This window comes from Ostrea edulis, chromosome 5, assembly GCF_947568905.1.
Source record: "Ostrea edulis chromosome 5, xbOstEdul1.1, whole genome shotgun sequence".
Lineage (NCBI taxonomy): Eukaryota > Metazoa > Mollusca > Bivalvia > Ostreida > Ostreidae > Ostrea > Ostrea edulis.
The window spans coordinates 28,601,143-28,621,079 of NC_079168.1; the positions used below are offsets into that span (position 1 = coordinate 28,601,143).

Below are 19,937 nucleotides of genomic sequence, written 5' to 3' on the forward strand. Positions count from 1 at the left end.
CATATGGAGACGTCACCATTGCCGGTGAGGGATTGCAAAATGTAGGCCTACATGTATGCTCGGCGCTTACGGCCTTTGAGCGGGGAGGGATCTTCATCGTGCCATACCTGCTGGGACACAAGACCTCGGTTTTTGTGGTCTTATCCGAAGGACCGCCCCATTTAGTCGCCTCTTACGACAAGCAAGGGGTAAATAGAACTTTTTCTAACCCGGATCTGGGGGGTTGGGAGATTACTGAGGACTTATTCTGACCCGAATCCCTACGATTTTGGAATTTCTTTGTACTGATCTGAGGAATTTGAATATCTTTAAGAAGACAATTAGTCGTTGTAAAACATTTCATCGTAGATTTCAGGCCACGTCTGCACTGTTTTTCTTTACATTTTATGATTTTTCAGCCCAAATTAGAAATGATGTGAAATTTTCAGTTATATTTCAATTATATGAATTGGTCAGTTAATGATCACGTGATATATTTATCGCTCAGGGAAGTAAGCGCTACCGTTTAGGCCGATATTGTAAAATTTAGTCCTTGCTGACCGTACATGTATATGTTTATCAGGATTGGCAATGTTTCGTAAATGATTTTCAAGAGAATAAAAACTATTCTGTATATTTTGGGAAAAACTTTTTTATTTTTCGTAATAAAAACGATTAATGTGCTATGAAGTCTAATTTATTAATTTATATATACATGACAGCATAATTACCTCAGCAACAATCAACTAAGAGGTAATGCGTTGTAGATATCAGTGGTGAAGTTGCAAATTTTGATAAACAGCATTCAGGTTGTGAGCATCAGTTTTATATCATTGGATTAAGGTATGAAACTCGTGGGTTATGATCTAGTCCAGATTATGTCCCCTGTTGAATTTGAATTGTAAGATCCAGATTAAATACACGAATGACTCTTTAGTCCGAGGTTAAAGGTTAAACTACAAACATTTCATACCCATTATATTTCATTACAGCTCTAGCAATAAGACTATGTGTATAAAAAATATTTGCATGATTTCAGAGTTTAAAAAATCTGTTTTTAAATTAAAAAAAATTCAGCCTAGAATATTAAGTTTCTGTTATAAACACATACATGTAGCTCAGCTCCACGTATTGTAGTTTTTAAAGGGCAGGAAGTTGGTTTAATAATTACCCATGTAACGGATCTAATTGTATAGATATTCATCATATATAAAATAAGTTTCCTGAATAGAATGGAAGAGAAAGACCATTAAAAAAAAAAGTTCAAACTAACGAAGGCAATTTTATGTCCCGATTTGCAATGCAGTACTAATAATCTGTTGGCTTTGTCATTGGCGTGTCTAAAATCAGTTTTGTGATATATATATATATATATATATATATATATATATATATATATATATATATTGTAGTAGTTAGGGCTACACGGACCGTGGGTATCGGCCTGGATAGCTCAGTGGTTAGAGCACCTGACTAGTAATGCAGGGGGTTCGATTCCCGGTCCAGCCAAAAGATTTTCTCCTCTCGCCTATATATTCTACATTTGGTGCCGTTGACCACCCCTGGTGGTGTAGGTTGGCCTGCCAGGGGCGAAATGAACCTGAGTTGATATTGAAAGACAATTATAAAAAAAAAAATTATAATTGATATTAAGGAGGGAGGAATGTAGTAGTTAGGGCTATACGGACCGTGGATATCGGCCTGGATAGCTCAGTGGTTAGAGCACATGACTAGTAATGCAGAGGTTCCGGGTTCGATTCCCGGTCCAGCCAAAGATTTTCTCCTCTCTCCTATACTACAATATATATATATATATATATATATATATATATATTGTATGTATGTATGTGTCTGTGTGTGTATACTAACAAACCTGACCCCAAAGCCATGAATTTCACAAGTTAGGTAGAAACCTTCATGCTCAATATGATTATGTACGTTTCTTAGGTGGTGAGGAGTAAAGAAATTATTTAAACATAATTTTACAGTGGATTTTCACTGCATGATCCATATAGCCCTACCCTATAGTCTAAAACCCAGACCCAGGAACTTTTTATGTACGTTTCTTAGGTGGTGAGGAGTAAAGAAATTATTTAAACATAATTTTACAGTGGATTTTCACTGCATGATCCATATAGCCCTACCCTATAGTCTAAAACCCAGACCCAGGAACTTTTTAAGAGTATTTACTTGGACAAAAGAACTGTAACAGTACTGAGTATCGTTTCATTAGATATGTTTATACATGTAAATCAAAGGATATGTTAATGCATCTATCTATCTATCGATATATGTATATATTGAATCATTCCTCTTCATCTATTGTTGCACATCGGCAGCACAGGAACAATGGATGTTATATTATTGTAGAGGCCTCCGTGATCAATATTACTGTCGCCTAGTTTGTTTCCTGAATCTTCTGGAGTGAAGAGGGTATTCAGACATCTGATCATGTTGATGGATTTTCATTATCATATGATCCATATAGCCCCATCCATGGGCCTGGACCCCAAATCCAGGGATCAGGGATTTCACAAAATTGATATACCTAGATGCTTTCATATTCAGTATACTGGTAAGGTTCCATGCACCGAGGCTTTACGTCAGGTGCCCAGGAGTATTGTGATGAAAATATGACTTACAGTTTCTGAGAAGTAAAAATGTTGAGATCTTAATGACACACACAACAACGTGCAGGCATGGATACCAGTCATTTCTGTGGAAACGAGGGGTTATTATATTTATATTCAGTCTTTCCTATCCCCCTAGAATTAGGTTCTGTGGACTGATTGACTCGGTTGACCTACATAGATGATATTTGTAAGTTTGGAACTCTTACTCTGATTTGTTGTCGAGATACAGGAGAAAGGTATCAGTCATAACTGCTGCAAACCAACGCAACGTTGTAAAGTACGATCCTAAAGAACTCAACGTTGTAAAGTACCATTCTAAAGAACGCAACATTGTAAAGTACCATTAAAAAGAACGCAACATTGTAAAGTACCATTCTAAAGAACGCAACGTTGTAAAGTACTATTCTAAAGAACGCCACTTTGTAAAGTACCATTCTAAAGAACGCAACATTGTAAAGCACCATTCTAAAGGACGCAACATTTTAAAGTACCATTCTCAAGAACACAACGTTGTAAAGTACCATTCTAAAAACGCAACATTGTAAAGTACTATTCTAAAGAACGCAACGTTGTAAAGTATCATTCTAAAGAACGCAACATTGTAAAGTATTATTCTAAAGGACGCAACATTGTAAAGTACCATTATAAAGAATGCAACGTTGTAAAGTACGATCCTCAAGAACGCAACATTGTATAGTACTATTCTAAAGGACGCAACATTTTAAAGTACCATTCTAAAGGACACAACCTTGTAAAGTACCATTCTAAAGGACGCATCATTTGTAAAGTACCATTCTAAAGAACGCAACGTTGTGAAGTACCATTATAAAGAACACAACCTCGTAAAGTACCATTCTAAAGGACGCATCATTTGTAAAGTACCATTCTAAAGAACGCAACATTGTAAAGTACCATTATAAAGAACGCAACCTTGTAAAGTACCATTCTAAAGGACGCAACATTGTAAAGTACCATTCTAAAGAACGCAACGTTGTAAAGTACCATTATAAAGAACACAACCTTGTAAAGTACCATTCTAAAGGATGCATCATTTGTAAAGTACCATTCTAAAGAACGCAACGTTGTAAAGTACCATTATAAAGAACACAACCTTGTAAAGTACCATTCTAAAGGACGCAACATTGTAAAGTACCATTCTAAAGGACGCAACGTTGTAAAGTACCATTCTAAAGGACGCAACATTGTAAAATACTATTCTAAAGAACACAACGTTGTAAAGTACCATTCTAAAGAACGCAACATTGTAAAGTACCATTCTAAAGAACGAAACGTTGTAAAGTACTATTCTAAAGAACGTAACATTGTAAAGTACCATTCTAAAGGACGCAGCATTGTAAAGTACCATTCTAAAGAACGCAACGTTGTAAAGTACCATTCTAAAGGACGCAACATTGTAAAGTACCATTCTAAAGAATGCAACGTTGTAAAGTACCATTCGATAGGATGCAACGTTGTAAAGTACCATTATAAAGAACGCAACATTGTAAAGTACTATTCTAAAGGACGCAACATTGTAAAGTACTATTCTAAAGAACGCAACATTGTAAAGTACTATTCTAAAGAACGCAACGTTGTAAAGTATCATTCTAAAGAACGCAACATTGTGAAGTACCATTCTAAAGGACGCAACATTGTAAAGTACCATTCTAAAGAACGGAATGTTGTAAAGTACTATTCTAAAGGACGCAACGTTGTAAAATACCATTCTAAAGGATGCAACGCGAGGTATGAAACGAATATTCTAGTACAGGTACACTTCATATACTAGCAAACATATCTGAAGTTTGTATTTTTCAATCATTTATGTTTTCAATTCCATTATTGGTTGATATACATATATCTTAAATTACTTTTATTACATGTATAACTAGCATTTAAAAACAACACATAATTTTTTCGACAACTTATACAAGATATTCTCCCTAATTTCGCGTGTAAATGGCTAGTACTGTATGATCTAACTGTAGTTTTCACGAGAGAACGCTCCGAGATGAAATAATGAAAATACACCGTCGGTCTAACCTAACGTTCCTATTAGCAGACTCGGGTCTTCGTTTGTGTCTAAGCTTTAAAACGTCCCCTTGATTATTTTAATGAGGTAAATGGCATTTAAATCTTCTTCTATATATAGATATACATGTATACATAATGGAAATTTCGAAATACCTATGGAAACTACAGTTGTATGTTTGAAGTTCGTTTAATTTCCCCTCAACAAGAGAATACTGCACAATACATTACTCAGGGGTAATCTTCACTAAACAGTGAGTATGAAACCTCTCAATATTTAGCATTTAAGGTTCAGTCGCTAATATATGTATACCGTAATGGACACTGGGGTAAATATCGATACACACGTGATCAGGCAACGGCTTGTTTACATTGGAGAGAGAACTACCAACAAAGTACAGGAAAAACTCGTCATGCAAATACCTCTTTATTACTTTGAAAATCTCAGAAAAGTCTTCATTCATATATTTCATGGTATATATATATATATATATATATATGTGTGTGTGTGTGTGTGTGTGTGTGTGTGTGTGTGTACAGTTACCAACGTTAAGGATATTTCACGAGGTAAGACTAAGTGCCAGTGGCGGATACAGAGGGGGGAGGGGTCCGATTAATTTTTTCTAAAATAAATAACTCAACCAGTTTCATTTTCAATCTTCAAGTGTTATGACAATATTGCTTAATTACACATGTTATTAACTCTCTCTCTCTCTCTCTCTCTCTCTTGTACACACACACACACACACACACACACATACACACACACACACACACACACACACACACACACACACACACACACACACACACACACACACACACACACACACACACACACACACACACACACACACATTGTGTTGCAATGCATGATTCGTGTTTTCTTGTTTCAACACAGATCATGGAGTCTTCTACTGAGGCGTTGAACACCACCACACCCGAGGCCATCGACGAGAGTTGGAATTACAGCTGGTTAAGCGGTATTTTCTTTCTCGTCATTATTTTTCTTTGCATTCGTGATTTTTTCAAACATCGCTATAATTTGAGAAATCGCGACGGTCCATGTTCTAGACTCAGAAATTGTGACTGCCCATGTTCTAGACTCAGACATTGTGACTGCCCATGTGACCGGATGTTGGAATCATGCAGATGTAGTAAATGTACAGCATTGTTACGATCGTGTTCAGTACGGTGTATGTCAAAATGTTCTGTGATTTGTGAACGTTTGAGAGCGTGCATCAGTGACAACAATAATGTGAATTCTGATGTTGAAATGGCACCATCCCCTCCTGTGACAATATCTAGTCAGTTTTCAGAAATGGTGGAGCACCGCACGGACAATATCGGTGAAAATCCGCCAATGAACGAAGTAGCGCCCCCGTCGTATGACAGCATTGTGTCCAACCCTTCTCAACCACCCCCGAGTTATGAGGAAGCCATGCGGTGATCTTCGCTGATTTAACTGAAGAAAGACAGTCATATCTAAAATTCGACCTGCATATACACATTCAGGAGCTGCTTTCGGGTCCCGCCAGAATCCCAGGCGGTCTCTGGCTTTAGTGGAGGCCAGAGGTGGAAGCTGGTGGATGTTGAGACATCAAAGGCGGCTTAACTTGAGACATCTATCACTCGCGAGTGTAAGGATGATTGTATCCAAGTTCAAAAAGAAGATACCAGCATTTTGATACGTCACTTCTGACAGAAATCAATTTTGAAAAATCACTACTTTTTCAGATCGACGTATGTAATTTTATCCCGAGTTGAAAACATTCAAACTTATATTTTTAATGATCAAAACGACCTGTTACGAATTAACTCGCATAATATATGTTGATTTCTCACTGCCCCCAGTTTGGATTTAGAATACCATACATCGTATTATCTTGTCTATTTCATGTTCATTACTTAAAAAATACAACGCCATTTTAACTGAAGGAAATGGAAGAAAAAGAACAATGAAATGTGTTTGTATAAAGAAAACAAGTTCAAACAACAAAAACAATTTAACAAAGACAATTCCGTATCGATTTGTAATTCAATAACTTCTTTGTGTAATAAATGCTGTTAGTGAAATATTTAAAGGAATAAACGCCTGCAATATGAATACAAATAATCATGCTTAGTTTGTATCAGACTGGCAACGGTGCTGTCAGAGATGTCGTTGATGTGATTCAGGTGTAAATTTTACTAGTTTTTACTTACCTATAAATGAAATTCTCTTCCCTGTTTATGTGGTCTTTCGGGTTGACTGATACATTTTTAAGCGATCCATCGATTAACCAAGGGTCAAGTCGTCTCTAAAAATTGAATTAAAAAAAACACCAGTATCCCGAAGACAAAAGAGATTACCATTAATATGGTGATATGTACATGTACGTCCCGGAAATCAGAGGAATACACAATAACAAACCTGGAAGTCCTCACGTCCATTTAAAGTGGTGCAACAAAGCATTAAATTATATCCTTGACTATGCTGTATTAACCGATGTAATTGATATGGGTAATTGCATCCTCATATAAATGTATGGCGTATCGAATGAGAAAATGTCGAAGTGCATGTGAAAACTGTGCTGACAACGAGAGAATCTCACCTACATTGGAGCATTCTTTGAAAAAAATGTGAGTATGAAAGTTTTAAGTTATTTAGGATCTTGTCTATGCCAAACCCACATGGTTCTTGTAGACACATTTTCACTTTGAAATTTCATAATACTTGTTATGCAATAGTACTATTTCGATGTAGATATATTTTACTGTTCATTCACTAGTTATTGAAACGGATAGGAGAATAGGAAAAATTAGAAAGTGTTTGTAAGGCGATAGTATTAATTCGATGTAGATATGTTTTACTGTTCATTCACTAGTGACTGAAACGGATAGGAGGACAGGCAAAATTAGGAAGTATTAATTCACACACAGGATAGGAATTCGTCATTCTCAATGTACTGTTCGTACAAAGTCATTTACCGCACTCAAATTTATACCGGGAAATAGCCCGAGAAGTATAGGCAAAGTCGTATTTTTGTATGTCATATGCTATATATTCTCTGCTATGAAAGGTAAAGATAACGAAAAGTGATCAATCTTATAATCCTATAAGCAATCCAAAACAGATAGTTGGGCAAACACGAACCTCTGGACACACCAGAGGTGGGATCAGGTGGTTGGGAGGAGTAAGCTTAAGCTACCTAAGACTACAAAATGTTTTTGCTACACATTCAATCCAATCTTTTATAATTGTTTAGTCTCCATGGTGATCAATATCCTTATTCGTGTCAGACTGACGTTGTAATGACGTGTGTCATTGTATTTTTGTATCTTAATATCAAGAAGATTCCAATGTCAATTTTGTTTAAGGTGTTCGAGTTATATATTTGATACTCGGGGGATTTCCCTCTCACAAGGGTTGTAAATAAGTTCCAACTTCTTCAATCGACATTTAAGAATGGTTATTTCAACTAAGCATTCTGTTGTTAAACAACTGCGTTACTGAGAAAAAAGATAGTATTTTGTAATGCAAGTAGCATAAAATGGAGAGGATAAATGTATAATTCGTGTTTTCTTGTTTTAACACAGACCATGGAGACCACGACGGAGGTGTTCGACACCACCACCCCCGCGTTCAACACCACCACCGTGTCCATCGTCGATGATTCGGGTTTGAGCGTGGAATACTTGTTTGCCATTGGAATCGCCGTCTTCTTCATTCTCACCTGTTGTAGTAGGGGACGTCCCGGAAATAACAGAAACAATAGTAATCGCAACAGCGGCTGTCATTGCGGAGATTGTGGCTGCCCACGTGGCCGAATGTTGGAATCATGCAGATGTAGGGAATGTGCAGCAGTGTTACGCTCGTGTTCAGTTCGGTGCGTGTCAAAATGTTCTTTGATTTGTGAATGGTTTAGAACCTGTTTGAGTGACAGCAATAACGCGAATTCTGATGTTGAAGTGGCACCATCTCCTCCTGTGACGATATCCCGTCAGTTTTCAGAAATTGTGGAGCACCGCACAGACAATATTAACGACAATCCCTCAACAAACGAACTGCCACCTCCGTTGTACGATAGCATTGTGTCCAACCCGTCTCAGCCACCCCCAAGCTACGAGGAAGTGATGCGGTGATGTTGATTAATTTTATGGTTTACGGGCGATTTTACGTCAGAGGGGTAACATCGCATATAACATTAGTCTCAAATATACTTTGAAGAACGGGTCCACCTTTGCAAAATTATACAATGATACTACAGGTATATGCATGTTACTGCAGATGTTCAATGTTCAATAACAGTTTTTATCGAAACTTTTCCTAATCTGTGTCAGATGATAAATTCTTTGAAATGGAAAACATTTGAAACTTTTCTTTTTGAAATTATGAACCAGCTGCGAAACAACTCGCAGAATATTTCATTTTTGACAATTTATCATTGCATCAGATTTAATGAAAGAAATGAATAGGTTTTATACGTCTTGTCCAGAAGTTTTTAATGATATTGAGACGTGACTAGGTGTAGGCGTGATACCACAAAGGAGCAATTTAGTGTAACAAAATAAAAGACACACAGAGGATAACAGTTTTCCGGAAAAAGGTACATTTTCATATCAACTTTTAGTGGGGTTTTTTGGGTAGCATACGTTTGAATTTTTCAGATTTGTAATTTCAACTTCCCATATTTGTGTAGCAATATTTTCAATGTCGCCGGCATATTACGTTTACATTAAATGTCTCTCAGCTGATTCGTTATGCAAGGTCATGTTCTGCGTAAGACGGTGGAGAAGCTGAAGTCATCCCGTTTGTCATAAAGCTGTGAGGATATTCTATGGCCAATAAAATATACAAATATGATGCAGGCATGGTAGACTCTGTAGTCTCTTTTATTTCAAGGTCACTGGGATATAACAAATTGCTACATGAATATGGAACGTTTATAAATGGGGAACTGAGGTTATCCAGTTCGTCATAAAGTTGAGTTGTTAGTTTATCGTTAACGCGTCTATATTCAATAAAATATCCAAAAGGAAGCAGATATGGAAGACGCTATGGTGTCTTATTTCGAGTTCACTGGGATTTATCGAATCGACATATGAATGAAAATGAAGATAAGATTTTATCAACATGCCTAAAGGGACAAACATCATAATTCGCATTCAACGATATAGATCGAACTATCTCGACCCACTAACTTTATCTCACCTTTATAAGCCACTCGTATTTGATGTCTTCATGCTTTTCAACATTTTGTTTGTAAAAATACACAAAACTTTCCTACAAAGATCTATAATGCACACAGCATAAAACACAGTGGAACATCAAAATGATTAAGCACTGTGATTTTCACCGTGTCCGGTCTATCGCCCTAAAGTCAGAGCCTCTGTTCCATTCCGTCGAAATCTTATGAAATCATCTTGATGAAATTTATTTGTAAGCTCATTGCAATTTTCCTTGAACAAACTCCAGATATCTAAAATACTGTCACGCCATCTTTCTAGATATTTTCACATTACAGGTTCCTGCTCGTAAACTTTAGCGTATTGTAACTCGAGATGGGATTAGATCTCTAACAATCTCCATTACTTTCTCTTCACCGAACTCTCTAACAATCTCCATAACTTTCTCTCCGCCTAAATCTCTAACAATCTCCATAACTTTCTCTGCGCCAAACTCTCTAACAATTTCCATAACTTTTTCTCTGCCCAAATTTCTAACAATCTCCATAACTTTCTCTCCGCCTAAATCTCTAACAATCTCCGTATCATTCTCTGTCATGTGTAATATACAAATGCCGTGTGTAATATACAAATGCCGTGTGTAATATACAAATGTCGTGTGTAATATACAAATGTCGTGTGTAATATACAAATGTCGTGTGTAATATACAAATGTCGTGTGTAATATACAAATGCCGTGTGTAATATACAAATGTCGTGTGTAATATACAAATGTCGTGTGTAATATACAAATGTCGTGTGTAATATACAAATGCCGTGTGTAATATACAAATGTCGTGTGTAATATACAAATGTCGTGTGTAATATACAAATGCCGTGTGTAATATACAAATGTCGTGTGTAACATACAAATGTCGTGTGTAATATACAAATGTGTGTAATATACAAATGTCGTGTGTAATATACGAATGTCGTGTGTAATATCGTGTGTAATATACAAATGTCGTGTGTAATATACAAATGTCGTGTGTAACATACAAATGTCGTGTGTAACATACAAATGTCGTGTGTAATATACAAATGTCGTGTGTAACATACAAATGTCGTGTGTAACATACAAATGTCGTGTGTAATATACAAATGTCGTGTGTAATATACAAATGTGTGTAATATACGAATATCGTGTGTAATATACGAATGTCGTGTGTAATATACAAATGTCGTGTGTAATATACAAATGTGTGTAATATACAAATGTGTGTAATATATGAATGTCGTGTGTAACATACGAATGTCGTGTGTAACATACAAATGTCGTGTGTAACATACGAATGTCGTGTGTAATATACGAATGTCGTGTGTAATATACGAATGTCGTGTGTAATATACGAATGTCGTGTGTAATATATGAATGTCGTGTGTAACATACGAATGTCGTGTGTAATATACAAATGTCGTGTGTAATATACAAATGTGTGTAATATACGAATATCGTGTGTAATATACGAATGTCGTGTGTAATATACAAATGTCGTGTGTAATATACAAATGTGTGTAATATACGAATGTCGTGTGTAATATACGAATGTCGTGTGTAATGTACGAATGTCGTGCATCATGCGTTACATGTACTACGTCATTTATGAAATATTTCTGTGGAATATGATTAAGAGTAGTCGTTTTTAATTTGTATCAGTAAAATATCTACAAGTGTACTAACAGCTGCCGGTGTTATAGAGCCAGACTTCCCCCCGGAAGTCTGGCTCTAGAGTGAGCCTCCCCCCCAGGGACTAGAGCCAAATCCCCCCCCCCCTCCAGAACAAGCCTCCCCCCTGCGGAAGTCTGGCTCTAGAGTGAGCCTTCCTCCTGCGGAAGTCTGGCTTTAGAGTGAGCCTTCCCCCTGCGGAAGTCTGGCTCTAGAGTGAACCTTCCTCCCGGAAGTCTGGCAATAGAATGAGCCTTCCCCCTGCGGAAGTCTGGCTCTAGAGTGAACCTTCCTCCCGGAAGTCTGGCTATAGAGTGAGCCTTCCCCCTGCGGAAGTCTGGCTCTAGAGTGAACCTTCCTCCCGGAAGTCTGGCTCTAGAGTGAGCCTTCCCCCCAGCAGACTTGCTCTAGAATAAACCTTATCCCCAGGGGGAAGACTCACTCTAGAGCCATAACACTCTCTTGAAGAAGTCTCGCTCTAGAGGAAAACCCCCGCTTTCATCCCCTCCTGCGCAAACTATGAAATAAATTTTAGTTTATCGGACAGGGAATTACCTACCTACCTGCCTACCTACCTACATGTACCTACCTACCTGAAGTTGTACAAGTTTAAAAGCATAACCGATATTTGTACGTAGATGGGAAGAAACATAAATTCGAAATTTCCTCATTTCATTTTTCAAACTTCTAAAACTAACCAAGGCATAGCTATTGTGTGGGTCAAAGTTGAAGGTCTATGGGTCAAACAAAATGACTTATTAATACCAATGTATTTTATTCACCGTTTTCTTCTCTTGAGTTTAATGAACAACTTAAGCAAATGCTGAAAAAGGTTTTGGTATCTAAACAATCTCCATAAAGTGATAGTAGTTTACCAGGAATAAATGAAGGGAGAAGTCCTGCTATGGGGGAAGGCTCACTCTACAACACCGGGACGATCCTGTCGGAGTCATGAATGAAAAGTGTAACACTGTATGTAAATGTGTACTGATCCAGATAGATTTCACTAGAGAAAACATTGGCATGTTACTGATCCAGATAGATTTCACTAGAGAAAGCATTGACATGTTACTGATGCAGATAGAGTTCACTAGAGAAAGCATTGACATGTTACTGATGCAGATAGAGTTCACTAGAGAAAGCATTGACATTTTAGTGATCCAGATATATTTCACTAGAGAAAACATTGACATGTTACTGATGAAGATAGAGTTCACTAGAGAAAGAATTGACATGTTACTGATGCAGATAGATTTCACTAGAGAAAGCATTGACATGTTAGTGATGCAGATATATTTCACTAGAGAAAGCATTGACATGTTACTGATACAGATAGAGTTCACTAGAGAAAGCATTGACATTTTAGTGATCCAGATATATTTCACTAGAGAAAACATTGACATGTTACTGATGAAGATAGAGTTCACTAGAGAAAGAATTGACATGTTACTGATGCAGATAGATTTCACTAGAGAAAGCATTGACATGTTAGTGATGCAGATATATTTCACTAGAGAAAGCATTGACATGTTACTGATACAGATAGAGTTCACTAGAGAAAGCATTGACATGTTAGTGATGCAGATAGATTTCACTAGAGAAAGCATTGACATGTTACTGATGCAGATAGATTTCACTAGAGAAAGCATTGACATGTTACTGATGCAGATAGAGTTCACTAGAGAAAGCATTGACATGTTACTGATGCAGATAGATTTCACTAGAGAAAGCATTGACATGTTACTGATGCAGATAGAGTTCACTAGAGAAAGCATTGACATGTTACTGATGCAGATAGAGTTCACTAGAGAAAGCATTGACATGTTACTGATGCAGATAGAGTTCACTAGAGAAAGCATTGACATGTTACTGATCCAGATATATTTCACTGGTATATTTTCTTCATTATTGTCAATAAAAATTGTCACAAAATTAAAGAAGACAAAAGAGAGTATCACTGATAACAGAATGTGTCAGTCTAGAAATCGGAGTAATGTAGCGCTAGGAGTCCTTGTCCATTTAAAGTTATTAAACTGAAATTTAAAGCGTTCATCTGATCGCGATGGTATTTCTCTAGGTAAAATGGGTATTTAAATATAACACAACGAATATGGAAATGTCGAAATGTACAATGTATGTGCAATATACCGATACAGTACTCACGAGGATATCCTTCACTTAAACGTACATGTAAGTATCGACCTATTCACCCATTTAACATAGGGTTCAGTCATCAATGTGTATGACAATAGTGACCGGAATGTCGTTGAATATCTAATCCTGTTTAATGTTTGATATTGATCGATACGTATCACCAGTCAATAACACACACGTAACAGTGTACGTATTGTACAAGGTTGGAAAAGTCAGTTGTTAAGAAACAGAAATACTATCTTTATGTTAGCGAGGAAGAACTAATGATTGTGTGCGGCATTTACAGTCTTATATGTTCTCTCTGTAACTGATATCAGGTGGATATTTAAAAACAGTCACGGATCAAAAGAGACATTGCACAAAACTGAATTAATAAATCTATAAATAGTTGAAGCTGGCACCTAATACACACTTACAAACACGCCTAATACACACTTACAAACACACCTAATACACATTTACAAACACATCTAATACACACTTACAAACACACCTAATACACACTTACAAACGCACCTAATACACACTTACAAACACACACCGACTTATAAATACACCTAATACACACTTACACTCACACCTAATACACACTTACACTCACACCTAATATACACTTACAATCACACCTAGTACATACTTACAAACACGCCTAATACACACTTACAAACACGACTAATACACACTTACAAACACACCTAATACACCTTACAAACACACCTAATACACACTTACAAACACACCTAATACACCTTACAAACACACCTAATACACAATTACAAACACACCTAATACATACTTATAAACACAACTAATACAGTCATACAAACATACCTAATACACACTTACAAACACAACTAAGACACCCTTACAAACACACCTAATACACACTTACAAACACACCTAATACACACTTACAAACACACCTAATACACACTTACAAACACACCTAATACACACATACAATCACACCTAATACACCCTTACAAACACACCTAATACACACTTACAAGCACACCTAATACACCCTTACAAACACACCTAATACATACTTACAAACACACCTAATACACACTTACAAACACACCTAATACATACTCACAATCACACCTAATACAACCTTACAAACACACCTAATACAACCTTACAAACACACCTAATACACACTTACAAACACACCTAATAAACCTTACAAACACACCTAATACACACTCACAATCACACCTAATACAACCTTACAAACACACCTAATACAACCTTACAAACACACCTAGAACACCCTTACAAACACACCTAATACAACCTTACAAACACACCTAATACACACTTACAATCACACCTAATACACACTTACAAACACACCTAATACACACTTACAAACACACCTAATACACCCTTACAAACACACCTAATACACACTTACAATCACACCTAATACACACTTACACTCACACCTAATACACCCTTACAAACACACCTAATACACACTTACAATCACACCTAATACACACTTACAAACACACCTAATACACACTTACAAACACACCTAATACACACTTACAAACACACCTAATACACACTTACAAACACACCTATTTCACACTTACAAACACACACTGTCGTTACATGCTGTTTATCCCTTTGAATTCTCTGATCAGGAGATATCTGTCTTATAGCAAAAGAATGAATGCATGTTCCTCTTTGTCTTGAAAGGTTAACATCATGGATACAACAACAGTGTCAGTGGCCACCACCACTCCATCAATGACTGACGAAGAACGTTGGTTTGGATGGTTCAGCGCGGTTTTCCTTTTTGGTTTTCTCTGCTGCTGTAAGTCTCGTCATCGTGAATCTCTTAAAGAATGTTGCGCCGGATTTTTCAGGCATTTACTGGACTGTATTTCAGAATTTTTCAACGTATGTAAAACAGAAATATGTAAGTGTTTCGGTGCGTTAACATCAAATTGCTCATTCTGTAAACGATCGAGACTCTACGTAAGTGACACCACTGAACGCACAGATGCCGAGGCAGAATCATCCCAACATCTAGTAGTTATGAGTGTGTCTGGTCAGTTTTCAGAACTTAACGAGGACCAAACGGAAAATGGTGATGAAAACCCTTCTGTCAGTGCGGTTCCACCTCCGTCGTACGATAGCCTTGTATTTAATCCCATACAACCATCCACAAGTTACCACGCAGAAAGGGATGATGAAAATCCTTTAGTTAGTGTGATCCCACCTCCGTCTTATGAAGGTCTTGTGTCTAATCATGCGGAACCATCACCAAGTTACCACACAGAAAGTGATGACGAAAACTCCCCAGTCAGTATGATCCCACCTCCGTCGTACGATAGTCTTGTGCCTAACTCCTCTCAACCATCCCCAAGTCATCACACAGAAAGTGATGACGAAAACTCCCCAGTCAGTGTGATCCCACCTCCGTCTTATGAAGGTCTTGTGTCTAATCATGCGGAACCTTCACCAAGTTACCACACAGAAAGTGATGACGAAAATTCCCCAGTCAGTATGATCCCACCTCCGTCGTACGATAGTCTTGTGCCTAACTCCTCTCAACCATCACCAAGTTACTAGGAGGTCCTGCGCTGAAGATCAAGGTACATATTTTGAGTTGATACTGACAATGCATCCACTTAATTTTCCTTATACACTGAAGATGTTACTTGGAAATCATGTGAAAGACTGTCAGCATTGTTGCTGTATGATGACTTAGGGATGACAATGATAATATTGAAATATCAATTGTAAGTCAAAGGTGAGGGAGCTAACTCGAGAGAGGGTTCAGAACACCGATCCACAGTCACAGCATAAACTCCGCCCACCATTGTTACGTCATATAGCAACAACGGAAACTCGGACAAAGACAGTAAACAATGGCGGCGACTGCAAACACTTTCGAGATAATCCTGGTCTAACCTATGTTAGCTTACTTTAAATGTGTCACCATTTCATCCCGTGTGAAGTAGAGGGGTTGATTTTGTAACTCACCCAAAAAACAACTTGAAAATCACAATGAAATTTTAGACCTAACGTTAGGCTGACGATGCTCACTCGGGTTAATTTTGTAATACTTATGTCGTTGATGATTGTTAACGCCCTTGTAAGGCAGTCTGTTGAGATTTGTTTTTCATATATTCATTCAATATCTACATTCATTGGTCTGCTAACTGATTAAAATGTTAAGACTTGTTAGATTGATCACTGTTTGTTATCTTCACCTTTCATATCGTAATAATCAACATGATGTCACTGTCTCGGAATACTCTGATTTATATAGGCCCATCAACTACTTACATACTGAAGGCTTGTTCTGAGGTAAGATATCAAAAGGAGTTCACCCCGATTCTTCTCTTTTGAATAAATTAAATCAGATCTATGCACAGTTATAGTAATACAGGCCCCCTAATAGATTACCGCACTTGTCTGTGTTTAGTTATTCTGTAAAACACGATCAGCAATAATACTATATTTATAGGTTATAGACTTTGTATAGGAAAATATGACGACCGAGTTTTTTGGCGCGTAAACGGACCGAGCTTGCGAGGTCCGTTCGCGACAAAAAACGAGGTCGTCATATTTCCCATACAAAGTCTATAACCTTTTTATTACATACTTTCAATTTCATTTAGAAACTAACAATAATTTTATTTTTAACAATAACTTTATCGATTTAACTGAGTAAAAGATGAAAAACACGAAAAATTTGAAAATAAACGGCGTAGAAATTTGATTGTGACGTAATGTTTGCGGGCTGGAATGTTTCCGGGCATATATCGTGTACGTGATATATGCTCGCAAACTTTTAAAGAAAAAAGAAGAGATGAAATTGAAAGTATATAATAAAGTACATCATGGTATTTTAATAAACTATCTGGAACATGTGCTCATACATGTAACGGTATAAACTGTCCAGTAATGTAAATAGTGGCGGAATTGAACCCCCTTCTGTTTGTGACCCCCCCCCCCCCCCCCCAAAGGATAAAGATCACAAATAAATTTTTATTGATTGATTTGATTATATATTGAAATTAGCTAGAGTAACCAACAAAGTATCATAAAACGCTTCAAGACTCTGCAGTCCTCAACCTATTGACCTCTACTGACCTCCTTTGGCAAATCTTAGATCTGCCTCTGGTAAACATTTTAAACTAAATGAGGCTTTTACAAAGCTTCCATGCACTTGGTTGCCCCATCAGTGGAACAAGCTAAGAGGTTTTAAATTCAACCCGCGTCTGTTTCATCCGTGGTATTTTCAAAGTCCAAACCAACTTTTTAACCAGGATTGCACATGGAAATTAGGCGACACTAAAAATCCTTGCACTTACAACTATAGTTATATAGTGATCGCTATAAACAATAAATTAACCCTCCCAGATGTAATTTTATCAGCATGTCGAAAGTAACAAAAATCATACTACGCATTTAACTATACATCTACGAGTATCTAGATCCGCTTTATTAATAGCTCTCTACAATTGCCAATATTTGTCAGTTCTTTCCCCTACTTCAAACATAGGTGGCGCAAGATGTAGAGGCTGCGTCAACCTCAAGTCGGATACTCGTGAGTGTATTCAAGCAATTTTCAGAACCTGACGAGAACCACACAGAGAGTGATGGCGAATACCTCCGTGTGATTACTATACGCCCTACGATAGGCTTTTGTCCAACCACGCGGAACCACCACCAAGTAACCGCACAGAAAGTGATGACGAAAACTCTCCAGTCAGTGTAGTTCCACCTCCGTCTTACGATGGTGTTGTGTCTAATCTCACTTCCCCCTCCCTACCAAGGTCATGCATTGAAGATCGAGGTACATACGTTGTTAAGAATTATAGCATCCATTTGATTTTCCATTTACACTGAAAATATTATATGCAGATATAGTCAACAAGTGTTAACAAGGTTTGACAACCATCGTGACAGATGTAGGACTGCCAACAACATTGATATTATCATAGTGATTGTTATCAAAGGCGTTTGTGAAGGATCTAACATCAAATAGACTGAGGACAATATGAGTAAAAAAAAATTGAAAGTCATAAATCAACACATCATATGAATTGTGAATAATTTTGTCTCTTTTCTTTTGCTTCATAACTTAAGTACGTATTTCAGAAATTTAGAGAGAGAGAGAGAGAGAGAGAGAGAGAGAGAGAGAGAGAGAGGACAGTAACCCACATATACATATACATGTACAGAGACCCGGAGTCTATCATTTATGACAAAATATTCCCAAGCATTACTGGCATGTGATATGAAGTCCCGTGGGGATCCGGGTTAGAATAGGTCCTCAGTACCCCACCTCCGGGGATCCGGGTTAGAATAGGTCCTCAGTACCCCACCTCCGGGGATCTGGGTTAGAATAGGTCTTCAGTACCCCACCCCCAGGGATCCGGGTTAGAATAAGTCCTCAGTACCCCTTGCTTGTCGTAAGAGGCGACTAAATGAGGCGGTCCAAAAACCGAGGTCCCGTGTCACAGCAGGTTTGGCTCGATAACGATATCTCCTTACTAAATGGCCATAAGTGCCGGACATAGGCCTAAATTTTGCAGCCCTTCACCGGCAGTGGTGACGTCCAAACTTCCGCCAGAGTTCGTTTGCTCACAAACCAAACTCTTCCAGTTAGGCATTATGGGATAGCGATTGTATACTGTGTGACGTCACTGTAGAATGACGAAAAAATCCATAACGTCAAACGTAAATAGTTCAAAACAAGAACGTAAACAACAAGTTTATTACTTTACACTATAATTTGAACAGAGTCTCCCTTCTTTTTAATGATCTTTTGTTCATTTTATGTTTAAAATAAAATCCATACTTTTATATATATGCTCTTAATGTCAATATTTTCAAGCTTTAACTACGAACTACTTTTTTAGTGTTATTTGCCCGCGTGATAATCGCGGACTCACAATATACAAATCTGTATATTGTACTGCGTCACATAGGAGAGGTCTATACGTAGGTGACGTAGTGAGGCCTCGACGGGGAGTTTGTGGTGACGTCTCCATATGAGTGAAATATTTTCGAGAGGTACGTTAAACAATATTCAATCAATACGCTGCACAAACTTCGGATGCGATTGGTGTAGGCATATGTACCTATTTGTTACATTTCGCAGCCGGAACTACCTGTTAACTCTTTTCGACTCCGCGTTTGTAGATGGTTACAGACGAATTTTCCACTGCACTGCAGTTTGGAAAGGATTGCCTTGTCATACATTTAGGGAATAAATAACTCCACGTTTGTTA

The 19,937-nt window shown here is 37.5% G+C and overlaps 2 protein-coding genes across 3 annotated transcripts in view; both read left to right on the forward strand.

Moving 5' to 3' along the window:
* LOC125650187 (uncharacterized) overlaps positions 1–6,093 on the forward strand; it is an 8,224-nt gene extending 2,131 nt beyond the window's left edge. Inside the window, exons 3-5 of the mRNA XM_048878240.2 lie at positions 972–991; positions 4,999–5,210; positions 5,545–6,093. Of these exons, the coding sequence (XP_048734197.2) occupies positions 972–991; positions 4,999–5,210; positions 5,545–6,093 (781 nt within the window). The remainder of the gene's footprint in view (positions 1–971; positions 992–4,998; positions 5,211–5,544) is intronic.
* Positions 6,094–8,767: 2,674 nt separating this feature from the next.
* Positions 8,768–16,884, forward strand: LOC125650185 (uncharacterized). Of its 2 annotated transcripts, none has more exons than XM_048878238.2 (2): positions 8,768–9,232; positions 15,382–16,884. In XM_048878238.2, the coding sequence occupies exon 2, from the start codon at positions 15,391–15,393 to the stop codon at positions 16,258–16,260; it is 870 nt and encodes a 289-aa protein (XP_048734195.1). In that variant the 5' UTR covers positions 8,768–9,232; positions 15,382–15,390; the 3' UTR covers positions 16,261–16,884. The 2 variants fall into 2 exon arrangements, with proteins under 2 accessions (XP_048734195.1, XP_048734194.1); XM_048878237.2 differs by lacking the exon at positions 8,768–9,232 and adding an exon at positions 13,015–13,707.
* The last annotated feature ends 3,053 nt before the right edge of the window (positions 16,885–19,937 follow it).